Source organism: Panthera pardus, unplaced genomic scaffold (assembly GCF_024362965.1).
Source record: "Panthera pardus isolate Hobbes unplaced genomic scaffold, ASM2436296v1 HiC_scaffold_12, whole genome shotgun sequence".
Taxonomy (NCBI): domain Eukaryota; kingdom Metazoa; phylum Chordata; class Mammalia; order Carnivora; family Felidae; genus Panthera; species Panthera pardus.
The window spans coordinates 581709-602707 of NW_026526677.1; the positions used below are offsets into that span (position 1 = coordinate 581709).

At 67.5% G+C, this 20999-nt stretch overlaps 3 protein-coding genes across 3 annotated transcripts; 2 read left to right on the forward strand and 1 right to left on the reverse strand.

The window, feature by feature from the left end:
• The first annotated feature begins 311 nt into the window (after nucleotides 1–311).
• PNPLA2 (patatin like phospholipase domain containing 2) lies at nucleotides 312–5382 on the forward strand. Its single transcript, XM_053899282.1, is given in 13 exon segments — nucleotides 312–636; nucleotides 2634–2866; nucleotides 2955–3017; nucleotides 3375–3584; nucleotides 3842–3902; nucleotides 4013–4189; nucleotides 4303–4352; nucleotides 4354–4436; nucleotides 4654–4705; nucleotides 4707–4777; nucleotides 4872–4998; nucleotides 5000–5038; nucleotides 5040–5382. Coding segments are annotated over 13 exon segments (1560 nt in total). The 5' UTR covers nucleotides 312–449; the 3' UTR covers nucleotides 5247–5382.
• Nucleotides 5383–13251: 7869 nt separating this feature from the next.
• On the forward strand, nucleotides 13252–17314 carry CD151 (CD151 molecule (Raph blood group)). Its single transcript, XM_053899283.1, is given in 15 exon segments — nucleotides 13252–14334; nucleotides 15207–15522; nucleotides 15524–15550; nucleotides 15552–15590; nucleotides 15932–16006; nucleotides 16469–16504; nucleotides 16506–16523; nucleotides 16525–16575; nucleotides 16683–16760; nucleotides 16762–16797; nucleotides 16799–16819; nucleotides 16821–16844; nucleotides 16964–17050; nucleotides 17142–17150; nucleotides 17152–17314. Coding segments are annotated over 14 exon segments (867 nt in total). The 5' UTR covers nucleotides 13252–14334; nucleotide 15207; the 3' UTR covers nucleotides 17203–17314.
• A 1914-nt stretch (nucleotides 17315–19228) lies between these two features.
• POLR2L (RNA polymerase II, I and III subunit L) lies at nucleotides 19229–20876 on the reverse strand. The gene is given in 3 exon segments (XM_053899285.1): nucleotides 19229–19471; nucleotides 19473–19512; nucleotides 20668–20876. Coding segments are annotated over 3 exon segments (204 nt in total). The 5' UTR covers nucleotides 20763–20876; the 3' UTR covers nucleotides 19229–19402.
• Nucleotides 20877–20999: the final 123 nt, after the last annotated feature.

The following is a 20999-nucleotide window of genomic DNA, read 5'->3' on the forward strand; positions in this document are numbered from 1 at the left end:
TGTCCCCGAGTGGGTGTTGTAGGTGGGCCCCTCGGGAGCGGGGCGGTGACTGCCCCTCGCAAGTCTCCGGATTTGTACGAGGCTCTCGGGCCCCCCAGACTCCGCGCGTCCCAGGCCTGCGCTCCCCCTCCCTACACCCCTGGGCCACTGTGTGTTCCCTCCAGCTTCCCCGCGAGGCCGGGCACTGGGTCTCGGGCCCGGGGGCGGGGCCCCAAGGCCCCCGGAGGGCGCGGCCGTTCCCCGCGCGCTCCGATTGGGCGGCGCGTGCTGGCCCCGCCCCCCGCCCGCCCCCACTAAAAACACCGCCTCCGCCACCGCCAGGCACAGCGTCTCCGCCTCCGCAGGCGGGGACCCCAGCTAGAGCGACCGCGGGCCCGGCCCGGCCCGGCCCCGGAACGAGCGGGAGCGCGCGGCGCGCAGCGAGCCCCGGAGCCCGGAGGGCCGCAGCGATGTTCCCCAAGGAGGCGACGTGGAACATCTCGTTCGCGGGCTGCGGCTTCCTGGGCGTCTACCACATCGGCGTGGCCTCCTGCCTCCGCGAGCACGCGCCCTTCCTGGTGGCCAACGCCACGCACATCTACGGCGCCTCGGCAGGGGCGCTCACCGCCACGGCGCTGGTCACCGGCGCCTGCCTGGGTGAGGGGGCGGGGCGGGGGATCCGGCGCTGGGTCCTGCCCGGGCGAGGGGGCGGGACAGGGGGCCTGCCTGGACGAGGGGGCCGGACAGGGGTCCTGCCAGGTGAGCGGGCGGGACAGGGGGCCTGCCTGGGTGAGGGGACGGGGCCGGGATCCGGCAGGGGTCCTGCCGGGGTGAGCGGAGGCCGGGCGGATGTTCTTCCAGGGGGTAGAGCGCCCCCCCCGCCCCGCCCCGGCCCCGTCCGCTCCGGGAAGCTGGCCGGGGCGCGGGTCGGGTGGGGAGGGGTCTTTTGCCCGCCCCCAGGACCCGGGTGGAAGGTCCGAGCTCGGGCGCCGGCCCGGGGGCGGGGCCTGGTTTGTTTTGCATCGAGGTGCCCAGGGATTGGGGTGGGGCCACGCGCGCCTCTGGGGCCGAGGCTCTGGCCTTTCAGGGCGCAAAGGCTGGAGGACGGACAGGTGCAGCAAAAGGTATTTCATTGGAAAGAGAAAGTAACTCGTGGGCGGGACCGTGAGAGTCGGGGGAGGGGCCTCACTATCCCGGTAGCCCGGCGGTGGCCCAGGTCACTGTGTCCTGGGGCTACGCTGTTCCAGGCTGCCGTGTCCCTGGGGCCCTGTATGGGGTGGCCTCTGAAGAGTATTTGGGTACCGTAGCCTGGTGCCTCCCAGGGCATCTGGAGGAGGAACTTGGCCGGTAGGGCCTGGGCAAGGCAAACTCTTCCCCACCCTCTCCCTCGTTGCCCACCGCCCACTGTGGGCCTGGGTTCCCAGGTGTGGTCAAACCCACTCCCCTGGGGTGAGGGGTGCTTTCCGGGCCCTCCAGCCCCTCCAGCGGTAGCGCAGAGGTGGGTGTGCACCGGGATGGCCTTCTCTACTCACAGGCACTTCAGGCAGGCGCGTCCAGTGCTGTTTACAGCACACTGAGTACTTCAGGAGTCCTGGGAAAGGTGCCCAGCCCCCAGCTACTGGGGCAGCCAGGGTGACAGAAGGGTCAACAGGTCCTTGAATGCCCTGCCCAGCAGGAGCCTGTCCGGGGTTCTCCGCTGCCCCCTTCCAGTGACCTTTGCCCTGAGGGGCTGGGGTAGAAGGAGCACAGCTCCGCATCCGTGGGACCTGGGGGCCCTGCCCCTCTCTCTCTGGAAGCCTTCCAGCCAGTGTCTGTCATACCTGCGTGCTGGCCTCGGGCCACACCTGACTTACTGCTGTGGAGGTGGCTCCCAGGACGCCCCCCTCTTACCCCCAAGGGGCCTCTTTTTTTTTTTTTTAATTTTTTTTTCAATGTTTTTTATTTATTTTGGGGACAGAGAGAGAGACAGAGCATGAATGGGGGAGGGGCAGAGAGAGAGAGGGAGACACAGAATCGGAAACAGGCTCCAGGCTCCGAGCCATCAGCCCAGAGCCTGACGCGGGGCTCGAACTCACAGACCGCGAGATCGTGACCTGGCTGAAGTCGGACGCTTAACCGACTGCGCCACCCAGGCGCCCCGTAAGGAGCCTCTTTTTAAGGCGGTCTTGGGCAGCTACAGTCTCCACAGCATGGCGGGCTCTGTCCAAGAAGAGTGTTGGGGGTGCTTTCTCAGGGGCGGTGGGACCCCACTCTTTCCAATCCCATGCCCACAGGCCTGTGCTGGACTCCCTGGGTCTGGCCAAGTGTGTGAAGGCTCAGGCTGGTCAGGGTTGAACCTCTGCCTTCCCCCCCCTCCCCTTCACAGGCTGGGGGCCACGCCAGGTCAGGCCCAGTGACTCATGGATCAGGACAAGCAGTTGGGAAATACTGGGCAGAGGGAAGGCCTTGGCCCCAGCTGTCTGCCCTCCAGGGATGGTAGCCTACCTTTGTCTCTCTGGGGCAGGAAGCAAGAGTCTCCGTCATGGGCCAGGCCTCGTGATGGATACTGGGAGTTCTCCAGGGGAGATGGCGGTGCCGTGACTGTGCGTGCTGTGGCTCTGGGCATGGGACCACGGGGTGGTGGCAAGCCCTGACTGTCGGCCCTGCTCACCCAGGCGAGGCAGGTGCCAACATCATCGAGGTGTCTAAGGAGGCCCGGAAGCGGTTCCTGGGTCCACTGCACCCCTCCTTCAACCTGGTGAAGACTATCCGTGGCTGCCTGCTGAAGACCCTGCCTGCTGACGGCCATGAGCGCGCCAGCGGGCGTCTGGGCATCTCCCTGACCCGAGTCTCTGACGGCGAGAACGTCATTATATCCCACTTCGGCTCCAAGGACGAGCTCATCCAGGTGGGCCGTGGTGGGCCGCATCCCGAATCGGGCACAGTAGGAGCTCAGGGTCCCTGCTCACCACGCCCTCTCTGTCCCTGCCCCACAGGCCAACGTCTGCAGTACCTTCATCCCTGTGTACTGCGGCCTCATTCCGGCCCTCCAGGGCGTAGTGAGTATCCCCGGGGCACCTTTCCTGGGCGACCAGAGTTGTTCCCTGGGCAGGCAGTGGGACGAGGCAGTGGGGAGGAGGAAGGGCAGCGGTGCCTCTCCCCCCCCACCCCCCCCCCCCCAGCCTGTTGCCTCACTTCCACTTACTCAAGAGCCAGGCGGGCCCCCTGGAGACGCATACTTCCTGTGGCTGTCTCTGCCCCTCCCCCAAGGTCTGGCCATCTGTTCGGCCGCCGTGGCCAGTGCCCAGTGGGTGAAAGGCTCGAAGGAAATAGCCACGGGGTGGAGCCCAAGGTGGCCCAGTGGGTTAGCCAGCTCAGTCCTCAGGCCTCTCCCCGTGTGGCCGTGTGTCCCGCAGCGCTATGTGGATGGCGGCATCTCAGACAACCTGCCACTCTACGAGCTCAAGAACACCATCACCGTGTCCCCCTTTTCGGGAGAGAGTGACATCTGCCCACAGGACAGCTCCACCAACATCCACGAGCTCCGGTTCACCAACACCAGCATCCAGTTCAACCTGCGCAATCTCTACCGCCTGTCCAAGGCCCTGTTCCCGCCCGAGCCCACGGTGAGCCCTTCGCCGGGGGGCCCGCTGAGCCTGTCCCGGCTCAGTGCCAGGGGAGCGAGCTGCCGGAAGGCCTCTCCTGAGGGACCAGGCAGAGGTGGGCGCTGCGCAGACTCTCCATTGAGGCCGCCCGTCCAGCAGCCCGGATCCCTGTCACCTTGGCGGAAGGAAGGGGCTGTGGGGGCTCCAGAGGGCGGAGCAGGGCACCCCGGCTCTCTCCTGGTGCCTCCCCGCTCCTATTCATCGTCCCCCTGCCTTAGGTGCTGCGGGAGATGTGCAAGCAGGGTTACAGGGACGGGCTGCGTTTTCTGAGGCGCAACGGTGCGTGGGTGCCCCCTGGAGCAGGCGCGGGTGGGGTGGGCGGGCGTGGTGGCTCCTCGCCTCCGCCCCTGCTCCCGTGCTGATCACCTGTCTGGGGGGTCCCCACCCAGGCCTCCTGAACAGGCCCAACCCCCTGCTGGCGCTGCCCCCGGCCCGCCCCCGTGCCCCCGAGGATGAGGATGTGGAGGAGGCCCAGGGGGCCACAGAGAGGGCCCTAGCGGAGGGCCCCTTGCAGCCACCCCTGGAGGACCACATCCTGGAACATCTGCCTGCGAGGCTCAATGAGGGTGTGTGCAGCTGGCGGGGCGGATGGGGGTCCCTGGCTGGTGGGGAGCAGAGGAGCGGGGAGGGCCTGGCTTCCCGGGCCGCTGGTCAGCGTCCCTCCTGCGCCCACCCCCAGCCCTGCTGGAGGCCTGCATAGAGCCCAAGGACCTGCTGACCGCCTTCTCCCAACATGCTGCCTGTGCGTCTGGCCACAGCCATGATGGTGCCCTACACCCTGCCGCTGGAGAGTGCTGTGTCCTTCACCATCCGGTGAGGGGAGTAGGGGGCTTGGGCGGGGACCGTGGGGGACCAGACTTCGTCATCCGTGAGTGGTGGACACCGTGGGGAGAAGGCCGCTGGCGGGGGGATGCGGCAGAGACGCCGGGTCGGGGGTCCCAGAAGCTGGGGCGCAGGCCGGGGTGGGGTGGGCGTAGGGGGAGGGGGAGGAGCCATGGGCCCTGAGGCCACGCCTCCCGTCCCCGCCCAGCTTGCTGGAGTGGCTGCCTGACGTCCCTGAGGACATCCGGTGGATGAAGGACGCAGACAGGCAGCATCTGCCAGTACCTGGTGATGCGTGCCAAGAGGAAGCTGGGGAGCCACCTGCCCTCCAGGTGAGCCCCCCTCACTCGTTGTGTCTCCCCCAGGCCTGAAGCCCCAGGGGCCGCCTCTAAAGCCCTCCCGCCCTCCATCCCTCCCCACCTGCAGGCTGTCGGAGCAGGTGGAGCTGCGCCGCGCCCAGTCACTGCCATCTGTGCAGCTGTCCTGTGCCACCTACAGCGAGGCACTGCCCAGCTGGATGCGCACCAGCCTCTCGCTAGGGGACGCGCTGGCCAAAGTGGGAGGAGTGCCAGCGCCAGCTGCTCCTGGGCCTTTTTCTGCACTAACGTGGCCTTCCCACCCGATGCCCTTGCGCATGCGCGCCCCCCGCCAGTCCTGCCCCCTGCGCCCCCCACAGCTCCCACCCGGCTCAGCCCCCTTGCTGAGTGTTTCTCCCCCCCCCCCCACCCTGCTCCGCCCTTCCCCAGCCCCCTGGGGTCCCCGGTGCTGAGGGCTGGGTCCCCCAGCTTCCCTGCCCCGTGAGGTGGGGGCCCTGGGGCGGGCTGAGATCCCCCACTCCTGGGCCTCTCTCCATGACCGCCGCAGGAGTCAGGACAAGGGGGCCCCTCACAGCTGCTAGAAGGGGACTTGCCGTCGACCCCCTCCACCGACCCACTCTGTTGCTTGCGCTGAAGAAAGAGGGGTAGCGAGTACCCCTCCCCTCACCTGTGCCTTTATCTCCCCCTCAGGCCCTGCCCCAGGGCTGGGGAGAAGGGCTGGGCTGCACTCCCCACCCCCGCCATCCCCCCGCCCAGCCCAGCGTCCCCCAGTCCGTGCAGTATTACTCCCCAGAGCTTTGCACCTGCGCCTCCCTCATCCGGCAAGTTTTGCCAGAGAAGAACGTTTGTGAAGAATATTTATTTTCGCCAAGCAGATATAATAAATGCCACAGCTCGGCCCCGCCTCTCTCACTGCGTGTGACTCCCCAGCCACAGGGGCCCTACTGTCTCCTCCTAGCCTGGCATTCCGGGCCCGAGGCCTTCCCCTAAAGGCCCTGGTGGGCCCGGGTTCTAGCCCACTTCTCCGCCTGGGACTCGCTGTGTTTGCCTCACTCTGCCCGGAGGTGTGCTGCCCGACCCTTGGGCACAGCTTTCCAAGGGCCAGCGGAAATGCCGGGACCAAGATCCTCACTAAATAAAAACTGAGAAATGCTTACCAAAGGTGGTGTCCGCATCTCCACTCCATGGTGACACAGGTGGTGTGGGGCTGACCTCAGGCTGGGAGGGCGAGGTTCCCAAGCTGAGGCCTGGGGACCTGGGAGCCCCGGGGCCTGCCCCACTGTGGGCATGTGGCACAAGGCTCTTCGCAGGGCGCTGGGCCTCCCCTCACCAAGGCACACCTCACCGGCCAGTGCACACAACATTCTCCATCGCGTGTCCCCCTCCCACCACACACCCCTGTGACCCCTGCCGATATGTAGGTCGGGTCTGGAACCTCAGGCAGGGTGAGGTCTGACCCCAGAGGAGGCTGGACCTTGTTCTGTGGGACATGGTTTCCTGAAGGCGTCCTCTGCCCTGGCCAGTCTGAGGGGGTGCAGCCAGCCCTTCCTGGTGACCAAAAAGGGCCCATGGGGGAGGGGTACTGGAGCAGAGCCGGGTGGTTGGCTGGCTGTCCGGAGCTCTTGGGCGCCGGCAGGCCCCGGCCAACAATAACGGTAGGGACTGCACGACTGGGAGAGCCGGCCCGGGCAGGTCCCCGGTGCCGGGAGCCGCCCCCCGCTCGCTCTCCAGTTCCCGTCCCGTCCCGTAGGCCCAACCTGTTCTAGTTCAGCAGGATCCCAGGCCCCTGCAGGAGCAGAGGCCTCCAGACCCCCGACCACCTCCCAGGTGGGTTCAGGGGCTTGGGCTGGGGCTGGGAGCGGGGGGGGGGGGGGGGGGGGGGTGGGGGGGGGGCCTTCGGCAAGAGAATGGGGGTCTCTCCCCCGGCAGGAAGGTCACGTGCGAGTCCCGCCCAGCTCCGTCTCCCAGCTCGCCAGCAAGGGGAAACCCGAGTCAAGGCTGTGCCCCAAAAGGAGATCTTGGGGGCAGACCGCCGTGGGCGGGGGTGGGGGCTCCTTTGTGCCCCCACCCCACTTGTACAGGCCTTACGCGAGGCAGCGGATGCACGCACCGTTTTGTGATATATTCCCTGCTAATTGTTGAACCACGGGAAAGACCGCAACTGGGAGAGCGTAGGCAGCGCCCGCCCCCACATCCTGGCGATGACCGTTGAAAATACCTTGCTCTGCCTCCTGCCCGGCTGGGTCCTGCACACACTTTTTGGCGCCTTAAATCGGGGTCCTCGGGACAGCCCCCACCCTCCTCGCCTCGGCCCTGCTCAGGAGGGGTCCCCAAGCCACCGGGGTCATCTCCGCCCCGACGTGAACTCAGCTCTGCCGGGACAGGCGCGGGGGGCGGCGGGGGGCCGCACGCGGGCGCCGGGCAAGGAGTAGGCGGCCGGGGCCGCGCGGAGAGGCGGAGACACGGCGACAGTGGCGGCGGCGGCTCCGCCCGGGGCCGCCCACGCCGGGGTCTCCGTTTCCCGCGGGGCAGCAGCAGCCGCTCCGCGCCCGCGCCACCCCGCGCGCCGCCGCCTTCCCGGAGGAGCCGCGGGGCCTCGCGACAGGTGCGGCGGCGCAGCTCGCAGGTAGGCCGCCTCGCGGGTCCCGCCGCCGCGCCCCCACCCTGCGGTCGCCGAGGGACGCGCCGACCCTCCGGTGCCCTGGGGGGGCCGAGCGGCGGGTGGGCGCGGCGGCTGGCGGGACCCGGCCGGCCGGTGGGCCCCGCTTCCCCGGCCCGGCGCCGCGCAGCTTCCGGCTGGGATGGACCTCTGGCCCCGGGGAGCCCGCCGGCCGCCGGTGGGGGTGGCGCTCCCGCAGGGGCGAGGCGACGGCGTGCGGGGGGAGACGACTCCGGTCCCCCGACCGCCTCCTCCCGCCCTTCCTCACACCTGCCCTCTTTGGACACTGCGCCCTCCTGCCGCTCCTGGAGTATGGGCGCGGAGGGAAAATTAGGGTCCCGGACGGAGGGGAGAGGACCCCAGAATCCCCCAGGCTTGGGGGTTAGCTTTGGAGAGAATCCGGGGCCTGGGCGCCCGGGGGGACCCACAGGTGGGTCTGATTAGGGGGCGGAGCGCCATGCGGGGGGTTGGGGGGGGGGCGAGGAGGTTGCGCGACCCGGAGGGGGCAAGTCTGGCGGAGCAGAAGGGGCCTCGTGCCAGGGGGAGGGCCATCAAGCCTAGAATCTGGCGCGTTCCCGACAAGGCCAGTGGAAGTCACCGGTGCTCCAGGCTGAGACCCTGCACCCGCACCCCTTGGGGCCCGGGGCCCGGTGGGAGGGGCGGCGGCAGAAGGGCAGGAGCAGACGCCGCCTGCCGGCCACCCGAGGAGGCCGAGGGCGCTGAGGCCCAGACTCGGGGGCTAAGACCGGGCCAGGACTGTCTGAATGCTCCAGCTGGTCGGCCCGTCAGCCAGGTCTCCAGGTGCCCACCTTCAGGGCCTGCTCAGCTCCTCCCCTCGCTGGCCAGTCCGTCACCCAGGCTCTCTCCCCTCTCAGTGGCCCCGAGCCCCCTACCTCCTTATTTTGCATCACAAGTTTCTCCTGTAGCTGCCTCCCCACCCTCACCACTCCCCGCCACCCCACGGCGGTTGCCCCTCCCCCAGGTCCTCTCCTGAACCGGCTCCCCCCCCCCCCAGGCAGCCTCCACAGGCCCTGAGCCTGCCCCACCCCACCCACGACACCCCTGTCTGCAGCACGGTTCTGCCCCCAGCTACCTTCCTCTCTGGACTTCTGTGGAGCCTTCTCCCGCCTTCCCGCCTGGTGGAAGGAGGCCCCGCTGCTCACTCCGGGACCCCCAGCACCCCAGCTTAGCCCTCACCCACAGCCTCTCTGCCTTCCCTTCTCCCTTCTCATTTCTGCTTAGGCCCAGACTCTTCCTTGGCTTTTGCAGCACGTGATGGCCGAGACCCCACTCCCATGGCCCGGCCTGGAGAGCCGGGGCCGGGGAGGACCGGCAGGAGGAGGGAGAGGAAGAAGGGGGCTCCGGGAGGCCACGGGCAGAGACGCTGGAGCAGGCCCAGGAGCTGTTTCTGCTGTGTGACAAAGACGCCAAGGGCTTCCTCACACGGCATGACCTGCAGGTGAATCCCCAGTCCCCAGAGGCTGCCCAGCCGGGGGCGACCTTGGCCGCTCAGCCCCTGCCACCCTTGCCTGGCTAGGGCCTGCAGAACGACGTGCCCCTCACACCCGGAGCAGCTAGAGGCTGTGTTCGAGAGCCTGGATCAGGCCGGCACCGGCTTCCTCACCGCTTGGGAGTTTCTGCCTCGGCCTGGGTGAGCGGAGCCCCCCTCCCCCGCCCCACCCCCGCTGCCCAGAGACCCTCCGGTGGCACATGTGGCTCTGGAGCCCACAGCAGACACAGATGGCAGCCTGTGACTCTCCGTCGTGTCCCTGCGGAAACACACACTGGTGTCAGTGCACACAGGCCCCTGAGGAAGCCCCCCCACCGCCCGGCGATGTATGGAGCTTGCCCCCTCCTGCTACCCGACCCCCTCCCATCCGTGCCAAACCCAGGTGGGGCCGGGTGCCAGGTTTGCCCCGTTCTGGCCCGGCTGTCCACCTCCCATTCCTAAGCCACGAGTCTGACCAGGATAAGGAAAGAAAAACAGGAAACTGGGCTCAGAATAAGGACAGGATGTGTGCGTGTGTGCGTGTGTGTGTGTGTAGTGTGTGTGTGTGTGTGTGGTGGGGGGTGGTGAGTGGCGGCTGAGCCAGTGGTGCTAACCTACAGCTTTGATAATCTTACCTTCCCATGCCCACAGGGAAGTTTGTGGGGGTGGAGTCAGCCCAGAGCACACCGCCCTCCCAGGCTCCAGAGGAAACCTTCGAGTCGGGCTGGTCAGATGTGCAGGGCACTGGGGGCTCCCTGGAAGAAGAGGAGGAGGAGAAGTTCCGGGAAGCGCTGGAGCAGCTGGGGGTGGCCCCAGTCCTGGGCGAGTGAGTTGGCGCTGACTCGGCCCCCAGTTCCCTCCTCTGCTGCCCATCCCCTCTGCATGCTGCCTGTCCACACTGCCCGCGTGTCTGTTCCAGGCGGGGTCCCTAGGCTGGGACTGGCCCAGTCGTTCTCCGTCAGCTGTGACACCTGGGAGGGGCTGAGCGTGATTTCCCAGCAAAATTTGCATTTCAGGAGGCGAACGCGGCTGGTCTATCCAGGGCTGCAGGTGTCTCCAGAAGGCTTACCCTTCGGGATGGGGTCAGGGAGCCCCCGCTTCAGCCTCAGCCCCTGTCCTCCCCCTGCAGGCAGCGAGCGGTGCGTGACATTCTGGACCCGATTGCAGCGCGAGCGACCCGAGCTGCTGGGCTCCTTCGAGGACGTTCTGGTGCGCGACGTCGGCCTGCCTGGAGGAGGCAGCCCGAGAGCGGGACGGCCTGGAGCAGGCGCTGCGGCGGTGAGGAGTGGGGCCTGGGCGGCTGGGCTCCGGGAGGCGCGTAGAGGCGAGACTGGGGTCTGTGGTGCCGGCGGGCTCAAACAGCAGTCCCCCCCCCCCCCACCTCCGTCCTCGAAGGCGGGAAAGCGAGCACCAGAGGGAGGTGCGGTGTCTGTACGAGGAGACGGAGCAGCAGCTTCGCGAGCAGTGCCAGCGTCTCCGGAGTCAGGTGGGCCCGAAGCCCCGCCCCCGACCCCGCCCCGGCCCAATCCCAGACGCGCTAGTCTCATGGCCACGCCCCCTCAACATTGGCTCCACCCGGCCCCTCCCCCGGCGCGTGCCCCCCCGCCCGCCTGGGCTCAGGAGCTCCCCGCACATCCCAGGACCTCCCCCGGGAGGAGCGCACAGGCCTCCTGGAGCTGGAGCTGCAGGACCGCGAGCAGGAGCTGGAGCGGGCAGGCCTGCGGCAGCGGGAGGTGAGTGGTCCCCCACCCGCTCCCTGCAGGGTTGGGGTGCTGACAGACCCAGAGAGGGGCCCTATCCCCCGCCGTCACCCGTGCACTCTCCGGTACACTTGAGGTCCCGGTGCCTCAGTGTCCCCGACCCCGGAATTACTGGGAGTCAGGGGCAAGCGCAGCACCCCGAAGAGGTGGAAGGGGTCCTCCCCAGCTTGGCACTGCCCCCCCCCCCCCCCCCCCCCCGCCCACATCCCGCAGCTGGAACAGCAGCTGCAGGCCCGGGCCAGCGAGCAGCTGGAGGTGCAGGCGCAGAACGCCCAGCTGTGGCTAGCCAACGAGGCGCTACGAACGCAGCTGGAGGGGACGCAGGAGCAGCTCCACAGGCTGGAGGGCGACTTGCGGAGCCGCCAGGAGCAGACCCTACGGTGCCCTGGGAAGCGGGGGGTGAGGGGTGGTGGGTGGGTGGGGAGAGGCGGAGCATCAGGGGCGGGCCCGGGGAGGGGCTGCGGCCGGCGGGCGAGGCGGGGCGGGAATAGCTTTGGGGGCTCGGGTCCGGGCCACTCCCATCCCCGTCCCCCGTCCCGGCCCAGCCCTCAGGGTCTGCGTGGGTCAGGGTCCGTGGGTCGCGCCGAGGAGCCTCCCGGCACCCAAGGTCACCACCTCTCTCTTGCAGAGAATGTGGTTGCTGTGTCGAGGAACATGCAAAAGGAGAAGCTCAGCCTCCTGCGGGCAACTGGGACTCCTCAGGTGAGGTCAGGTGCAGGCCGGAGGGGAGGGGCCCCACACAGCTTGGGGTCTCCTAGCTCTCAAACGTTCCCGACCACAGGCCTCATCCTATTGGGAGGCAGTCAGATCCTCATGTCTGTCCCCCCATCCCTCGGGGGCATCCGCAGCCAGGCACCCCGTCTGAGGGACAGCAGAGCCCGCATTCCCCCCTTGCCCCAGGAAAGCTGCCTCTCAGAGCCCTTGGACTCCCCTTCCCCAGGGAGCTGAATGCGAGGCTACGGGATGAGAGGGATGCCTGTGAGGCCAAGCGGTTAGCCAGCGGTCGAAGGAAAGCTCTGGCCATGGTCTCGCATGCCGGGCCCCACCTGCTGCTGTTTGCTGCTGCTGCAGCTGGGCTCCGCCCCCCAAGATGTGGCTCTGGCCACCTTCCCAGTGCCCGCTGACCATATCCCCCAGAGACTCACTGGGCATTCCTCGGAGAGGCCACCCCTCGAAGGCGAGGCGTCATGGCCCATCCAGCATTCGGAGCTTCCGCTCAGGGCACTGCAGGCCTTGCCTGCATGCAGACATGAAGGAACTACCCGGGGAGGGGTGGGTCGGCTGGAGTCTCACGTGCCCCCCTGCTGGGCCTCATCCCGTCCCATCCCATCAAATCCATCTCTGACCAGCAGAAAAACTCCCTCCTCCTAATAAAGTCCATTGACTGCACTGTGACCTTCTCAGCCTATGTGTACGTGCATCACAGCATTTCCCTGGTACGCACACGAGGTACCCATGGCACTCTCAAGGCAACTGGACAGTACTACGTGTGGCACATGTCCTGAGGTGCTGGGGTTGTGGATTTTCCTGCCTGTCTCTGGTCATGCTTTCAAGCCCTCACTGTCCATTCAAGCTGAAGCCCCGTGGGGCCCTCTGTGGGAACCAGGGGACCGAGGCCCATTGTCTGGGCCCGCTCCCGGCCCCAGTTGACAATCCCCTCCCCATACCCGTCCTCACACAGCCCCAGGTGGACCAGCTCAGCCCACTGGAGTTGAGCCAGTCCTGAGTGGGACCTCCTGGGGCAGCCCTGCGGCCGCTTCCCATGCCCGTCCCCTCCTCCACCCCCCCATCACCCCCACCACCGCCCTGCCGCCTCCCTGGAAGTGGGGAGCTGCTGGCCAGACCGTGAACCGTGGGCAAGGAGCTGGGGACCACTATCCATGGAGAGCTTCCAAATGACTGCAGAATCTGACTCCACCCTGCCTGGGTCTGGGAATGAGCCTGGTGGGTTGGGAGTCCCCTCCCCTTCCTTACTCCCACTGCCACTGCGGGTTTCCCACCCCAGCAGGTCAGAAGGCTCGGCCCTGTCTACCCCCACCCCTTTCCACCCCTCCCGGGACCAATGCCTTCCAGACTGGACTGTCCCTGGCAGGGACCCCAGGCCTCCGCTCCAGGCTGTCCTCCATACTGCACCTAGAGCAACCGCAACTCCTGCATCTGACCGCACCCCCAGACCCTACCCCCACCAAGCCAGCCTCTGTTCCGCCGGCCCTGCAAGCCTCCGGGTGTCCCTCTGCGTTGTGGGGAGAACGGGCCTGGGCCTGGAGGAGGGCCTGCTGGCCTGGCCGCCGCCTCCACCGCCCCCAGCCCGGCTCCTCGGCCTCCCGAGGGCGTGAGCCCCGGCTGGGCTGCGGACGCCCCCGGGTGCAGCACGCCCGCCTCCGCAGTCGCGGGCGGACCCCAGCGCCCGCACCGGCGGGCGTCCACCGCCGCCCGCCCTCGCGGAGCACTGCCGAGACCTGCCCTGTGTCTGCCGCCGGGGGCGGGGCCTGCAGGCCGGGGGCGGGGGCGCGTCTCACTCCCGGGCCCGCGACCCGCCGCGCAGATCTCCGGCGCTCCGAGCCGCCGCCCCCCCCACCCCCCCCCCCGCGCCCCGGACTCCGACGCGTGGCTCGGTGAGTGCGCCGCCTGGCTGGGCGGGTCGGGAGGGGCCGAGTGTCCCGGGACCCTGCGCGGCCCGCCCCCGGAGGCCCGGCTGCGGGCGCCGGGAGGCCTGGTCCCCGCCGGCCGGCAGCAGTCCCCTCCCGGCCCTTTCCGGAGCGGGACGGAGTGAGGGGCCCGGGGCCGGGCGCCTCCTGGGCCTTCGCACAGGCCTGGCGGCCCCTACGACCCCACCACGAGCATCCTAGTCATTGTCTCTGGACACCGGTGCCCGTCCCTCCGCCGGGGTGCGGGTGGGCGCGCCGCAGGCTCGCCCGGGCGGGGACTCCTCCTCGGGCCTGGCTGGCGCCGAGTGCGGGGCTGCCCTGCTTGGGGCGTGGGCCGCGGGCCGCGGCGGGACCGGCTGAGTTGCAGGGGCCAGGGCGGGGCGGCTCGGTCCCAGGGCCGCGGGAACTATTTCTGGCCGGCGCCTTCCCAGGGGGCTCACATCCGCCAGGCACTCCCGGAAAGAGGGGCCCCCTCCTCCGCCCGCCGCCCGCGCGTGGGGGCCGGACCTGTGTCGGGAGAATCAGCCTCTTCAGAAGGCTGGGACCTCACCACGGGCCCAGGGGCAGCCTGCGGGCACGTGAGGCTCCCGTAAGCCCAGCTCCAACCAAGGGGTCTGCGTCTGGTTTTTGTTTTGTTTTTCCCTTCCGAGGCTGAAGGGACCGCTGCTTTGGTGGGCTAAGGGACGGTGGCGGGTCTGGCAGGAAGGCCCCGGGGCGGGGTGCTTGGGGAAGGCGGGTGGTCCCTCACCCGGATCACACTATGCAGAAATGTTTTCCGTCCTGCCCCGCCCAAGCACTGACCAAAATACCGGGCCTGGCCTCTCCCCTCCCTGCCTGCTCTGGAAACCCAGCTGGTCAGAGCCACTGCCAGGGGCTGGCTGCAAGGACGGGTGACAGGCCCTTGCTGATCCAGCGTGGGCCAGACCGGTGACCTGTCCCTGTCCTCCCCAGTGGAGCCTCCTAGGGAACTTCCGTCCACCTGTCTCAGAGAGGATCCGTCCTCACTAGCCAACCAGGTGAGCGCGGGGTGGGGCAGGTGAAAGTTCGGCTCTGAGTGGTGCTGTGTAGTCTGGAAATGTAGCCTGGGGCACTCAGCTGCCATCTGTGTCCCAGGGCCCTCTCCCTCCCACCCCAGTGCGGACACCCCACAGGAGAGCAGGGAAGGGGTCCCTGGGGTGCCACTCAGGAGCTCCTGTAGCTTCACATCTTGCTGGGGCTGGTGGGACCGCCCCCTTTCCAGCAGAGAGGACCAGCAGAGGAAGTACCCCAGGTCTGGGGGATGGGTTTCTGCGGGCTCCGAATGCCCAGAAACGCCTGTTCTCACCCTGGTGGGGGAGGAAGGCAGGCCTGGCTTTTAACAGACACCTGAGGGGCTTCCCTGAGGCCATGGGGCTGGTAAGGGGCAGGTCCGTCCATCTGTGAGTGGCCTCCTCCTCCCCCCAGCAGCCGGTAGGTGCCTGCCAGCCTGCCGGCCTGTGATGTGGAGCCCCGGGAATGCTGTGTGTGTTGTGGGGAGGCGGTGGGGCCTGCATGAGCTCACCCTGAGGTGCCTGCTGGGGCTTCTGACCCTGGCTGCCAGCAGGGGTGAGTCAGCCGGTGACGGTTGGAATCCTTCATGGCCCCCTGGTGCCCTGGGCTCTGGTCAGGGGAGCCAGGCCCTTCGGCCTTCAGCTTGGCTGTGGGCACTAGACATCCGCCCTGGCTGCGGTGGGGGGTGGTGGGTGTGGGAAGGGGGCTCCCGAACTGCCCCTCCAGGAAGCATCCAGGTTCTCACGGATGCGTTGCCAGGACCTTCACTCGGGGCCAGTGGTGGGCTTGGCCTCAGCCAGGGGCTGGCCTGGGTGCCTGTGTCCCCTCCTACTGACCTCCGCTGGCCTCTCGGCCCCAGGATGGGGGAGTTCAACGAGAAGACCACGTGTGGCACCGTCTGCCTCAAGTACCTGCTCTTCGTCTTCAACTGCTGCTTCTGGGTGAGGAGTGGGCACCCCCTCCCGTTGGCCTCCAGCCGCTCCCATTCCTGGTCCTTAAGGGGAATCTTGGCCTGGGGGCGGGCGTGCCGACCAGTGTGCGCTGCCCACAGCTGCTGGTCTGCCGTCATGGCGGTGGGCATCTGGACGCTGGCCCTCAAGAGTGACTACATCAGCTTGCTGGCCTCGGGCACCTACCTGGCCACAGCCTACATCCTGGTGGTGGCTGGCGTTGTGTGTCATGGTGACCGGCGTTCTGGGCTGCCTGCGCTACCTTCAAGGAACGGCGGAACCTGCTGCGCCTGGTTAGCAGGGCACCGGGCTGCTGGGGGCGGGGGGGGGGGGGGCTCTGGGGCCCCGGTGAGAAAGGGAATGGTGGGGGTCGAGTGTGACGCCGCAGGGACAGCCTCTGCGGTGCTCACCTGTGCCAGGGGTGGGGGGCATCCCTGCATCCCAGCTCGGAGCCAGCCGCGGGGAGCTGTCCGGGAGTGCCAGCGCCCGCCCACTGCCATGAGCCCTCGGTGGCCCACTTGGGATCTGAGGTTGGGGGCTCTGCTCTGTCGTGCCTGGGCGCCAGGAGTCCTCACGGGACGGGGGCGTCTGCACCCAACGCCAGCTGACCGTCCCCGCTCCCCCCGCCCCCCAGTACTTCATCCTTCTCCTCCTCATCTTTCTGCTGGAGGTCATCGCTGGCATCCTGGCCTACATCTACTACCAGCAGGTGAGGGGCCTAGACAGGCCACACGGGGACGCACACACGCGGGGACACAGACACACACGCGGAAACGTGCCCGTGCAAGGGCACAGATGGGCACGTGTGAGACAGGCACACACGCTTGGAAGGACACACGCTCCCCCTCCCCCATGTTCCAGAGGCCCCTGGGGGGGTAGGGGCTCACAGTGCGGATGGACAACTTGCCCATAGCGCCCAACAGGCCCACTTGGGGGCTCATGCAGGGAGGAAGGTGTCCGTGGGACCTGGAGCTCCCTCCCTGTCCTCAACCCTGTCCACGGCCACCTGGGACACTTGTGCAGCCCAGCCCAGCCCCTCCCCAGCCAGCATCTGGCCCTAGCTCTGCTTGGAGACCCTCCCCCCACCTCCCCCCGGTCTGTCCCTGCCTCCACGTGCTCCAGCTTGGAGGGTCTTGGATTGTTTCTGCTGAAGCTGTCCCCTCACCCCCAGCTGAATGCAGAGCTCAAGGAACACCTGAAGGACACCTATGACCAAGCGGTACCACCCAGCCAGGACACGAGGGTGTGACCAGTGCGGTGGACAAGCTGCAGCAGGAGGTACGTGGGCACCACGGGGGTGGGTGTGCACACCCCTGCGGGCTCCCTGGGCCCCCGAGGGAGTCCCTGCCCCGGGGGCTCAGCCCAGGCCGTGTTGCCGCTAGCAGTTCCGCTGCTGTGGCAGCAACAACTCCCATGACTGGAGGGACAGCGAGTGGATCCGCTCCGGCCAGGCGGGTGGCCGCGGTGGTTCCCGACAGCTGCTGCAAGACTGTGGTGACTCGGCTGCGGGCAGCGGGACCACAGCCTCCAACATCTACAAGGTGGAGGTAGGTGCCTGGGCTCCCTGGTGAAGGGCTGAGGAGCCGCGGCAGCAGCCCGGGTGCTGGGGGCCCACCCGAGGGGCCGGACTCGCCCACCTTTGGCACCTTACCCCCTCCCCCGCCAGGGTGGCTGCATCACCAAGCTGGAGACCTTCATCCAGGAGCACCTGAGGATCATCGGGGCAGTGGGCGTTGGCATCGCCTGTGTGCAGGTTCGGGGGGGGGAGCGGGCAGGCCCCCACGGGGGCAGGGGACATGGGCGGCTGGTGGCCGTGCCCTGCTCAACCCGGCTCTGTGCCGCAGCTCTTCGGCAATGATCTTCACGTGCTGCCTGTACAAGAGCCTGAAGCTGGAACACTACTGACCCTGCCGGGCGCCCCGCGAGTGCCGCAGCTTTGCCGCCTGACTACTGAGCTGACACTACTGATGGCCCCAGGGCCAGAGTCCCAGGACGCTGCTCCGGACCCTCTCCCCACTCTGCCAGGGGAGGTGGCCGTTCTCACGCGTGCACCCCCCGTGCCGCCACCAGTGACCTCTGGGGACCCCCTCCCTCAGAGGGAGCTTCAAGTGCCTTTCTCTCCAGACCAGAGGACTAAGGCAGGGCCCTCCGGCTGCGGGGAGGGAGGAATACTCTGCCTGGTGTGGGGACGCTGGGTTCTGACCGTCAAGTCCCTCTCCGCTTCTCCTGTGGGGCTGGGGCCCTGGGGCCACCCCCCATGCCTGTGCTCCGCCAGAGGGGCTGGTTTGGGGTGAACTGGGCAGAAAGGGGCTGGCCCCCCCAGGGTGCTCCTAGACCCCTGGACACCACCTCTGCATGGTGGTCAGGGGCACTAGCCAGGTGGGGACAGCCGCAGGCAAAAGAGTCCCAGAGGCACCTGCCGCTGGGTTTGCCTACCGCCACCCCTCCCACCCCTTCCCAGCCCCGCTCAGGAAAGCCAAGCGAGCCCGGTCCTGTCGGTCCTGTCTCTGCCCTCCCAGTCAGGCCTCTGCTGCCCCTGAGCCCCTGCTTGGATTCCCCACCACTCCCCCCACTGAAAGGCCACAAGCTCACTTGTTCACGATCACCTCCCCTTGGCAGGAGCAGGGGGTTGTGGGTTCACTCACTGCTGTATCACAAATGCCTAGAACTGCTGCTGCCATGTGACAGGCACTCAATAAAAGTTTGTGGACTGAGTGGGCTTACTCCGTGAGTGACAGACCTGGTTCTGGTCCTCAGGGCTTTCTCCCCAACAAGGGGGACAGAACCCAGTCCCACAAGGGGGCCAGGAGAGGCGCATCCTGGCGGTCCCAGGCAGCCACGTGGGAACCAAGGACTGATGGGACCCAGCAATGGCAGGGACAGCTGAGCACAGGCTGCTTGCAGAGCCTTGCCGGTTTCTGGGACGGAAGAACGGTGGTGTGGCCAGAGCCTCATAGAGGCAACGGAGGCTCGAACGCTGGTTTCTAAACCCCCTTCTGGCTCATGTAGGGATTAGGAAAGGGGGGTGTGGGCTCAGGAATGAGGACAGGAGGCCTGAGCTTTGGCAGGACGTGTACTGGCAACGGAAGCCAAGGCTTAGGCTGTCTCCCCTGGGCAGACCCTACCTTCCTGCCACAGGTGTATTTACTGGTTCTCAGAGGACCCCATGTCAGACATCTGGGCAGTGGGGCTGGCCCTGAAGAAGGTGCCAGAGAAAGTCGCCTCTGTTTCTTCTAACCACAGGCTCCTGCCTTCCGCCTGCTGGAGGGCACCAGGGTTTGCCGACTCCCGTCCAGGGTGATGGCTGCCGGCTCTAAGCCTCAGCCTGAGCTGGAACAGGACGGAAGTCCCCGAAGACAGCTGTTCGGTGGGGGCCACAGGATTAAACGCTAATGCCCAGGGCCCTGGGAGCTTGACTGGCCTCTGACACCCAGCAGAGCCTCCTAGGCCCACCCTCAAGCTGCTGTGAGGTCTCAAGGGTGGCAGTGGAGGCTGGGCGCTCCCCCTGCAGGAACATGGCCAAGGGAAGGAGCCTGCTGGGTTTGGCTGGTGCCTAGAAGCTTCTGGCAGCAAGACCCTCTGGATGGCAACTGAGACACAGCAGGGCACTCCTATTCAGGGCCCAGGAAATCTGGTTGTTGAGATCCTGGGAGGGGTTTCGGGGAATTTCTGTGCTAGGTCTAAGGAGCACCCAGAACATGGGGGTGGGGATGCCAGTGTCCCCTGGCCCCCTAACCCAAGTGCTGTTGGCCGTCTGTGACTCTGTTGGGCTGTGAGAGCCCACACTCCAGGAACCCCCCACCCCCAGGCCGAATGGCTGTCATTTGAATGGCTCTTCCTCCCCCTGGGCAGTGAGGGCCATGTCCATCCCTAAGCAGCTTCAGGCATGAGACAAGGGAGTCCCACAAAAACCAGGCCAACCGTTAGGACCTTCTTGTTGTTCTGCAAAGGCCTTTACTGGACGGTTCCTTCCAGACTGGAAGACACACACCCGCAGGCAAGGGACGGGCATGCTCCAGGCTATCCACACCTCACAGGGAGGAACTCTGGGCAAGACTCTGCCGGCCCCTGGTTGAGCACAGCGGGCGGGTGGGCTCCAGCGCCCTCACTTCTCCAGAGGCGCATAATTGAGCAGCTTCTCGATCAGGTCCACGTGGGCTAGCAGCATGCGACGGGCAGCAGTAGCGCTTCAGGCCAAGTGCATCCAGAGCGTCCCTGTGGGCAAGGACAGCAGGCCGTTCATCCAGGCACTTCCGGCAGATGGAGGGCCTTGCCCAGGCTCGGGCAAGCCACACTCGGCTGCCGTGGGATGGTTCCAGCTCGGCTCCACAAGTCAGGGAGGGAGACTCCAGGAGCACCGCCCCACCCCCCCGTCTCTGTCTCATTTCTCAAGCCAGTTAGAGTTGTCAATTTTGCCAGGGACTGAGCCCCAGTCACCCTGAAGACTGCTCCGGAGATGGCAGGTTGGGACAGAGCAGGCAGGTTGGGAGGGTCCCTGACGGCGGTATGCTCGCAAGGGGTCCTGTGCAGGGTACCAGCCACTCACTCACACTCTGGACATTGGAACGGACTCATTAGTACCCGGCATGAGCACTCAGCCCATCCCGGGCCTCCGCATTCATCCAAAACATTCGAACCCCTGGCCCCGGGGGGTTTGAATGTGATCAGGACAGGGGGCTGTCCACACAGGAGCCAGAGTCAGACTGTAGCGGCAACAGAGATTCAGACAATATTGTGGTGGTAACTGCAGTGTTAAGGAGCAAAGCCAGAAAAGAGCCCCCGCCACCCAGCACAGCGTGATACCCATGGCTATGTGGCCAGAAGCTTGTTCTATATCCCAAGAGACAAATGGTTTTGCCAAGACACGGGGGTGGGTCTAATGGCAGAGAGAGGAGGAGAGAGCAGGTGGACAGGGAGGAAGCTGACGACTTAGGTGCCATGACTTGCCAGGGGATACCTAGAAGTCCCCAGGATACCGGAGGCTTGATACCCAACTCCCCACCTCTCCCCGAACTGCAAGGAGGGGGTGGGGGCGGTGGCAAGGCTCCAGTGAGAACACATCAGTGGAGCAGGGTTGGAGAGAGCCTAGGGAATGAAAGCTCCGAAGGGTCACCTGTGTTGATACGAGTGCCCGCTCTCACCCCGCCAGGACCCGGGGACCCCGGGACACCGTCCCGCCGTTCCCTCGCCCCCGCGCCTAGCAGCAGCCCCACCCGCAGACCGGGACCCCCGACCTCGTCCTCCGCCCCTGTCCGCACGCGTCACAGATCGGGACCCCCTCGACCCAGAGCCCCACCCCCCGCCCTTCAGTCCCGCAGCCGGGACCCCTCGACCCCGTTCCCCACGCCCCCACCCGGCCCGGCGCCTCACCCCTCGGTGTACTCGGCCTGCAGCAGCCCCAGGTAGGCCTCCCACTTGTTGCCGACGATCTTGCCGCAGGTGAAGCAGCGCACGGGTATGATCATGGCGGCGGCAGCTCAGCGCTGGCTCGGTCTGATCTCGCCGCGCTTCCGCCGCGGAGCCGGCCCCGCTAGGGCGCGTCCATCGCCGGGGGGGGAGCCCAGCCCCGCCCCCAGCCTCCCCCAGCCGCCCCCCAGCCCGCCCCGCCGGCCCCGGTGCCGTCAGCGTCCGCTTCACCCGTGCCGAGTTCCATTCGCGTGTACCGGGGGTTCCGGGTCCGCGCGGCCGCGGGCAGGAGCAGG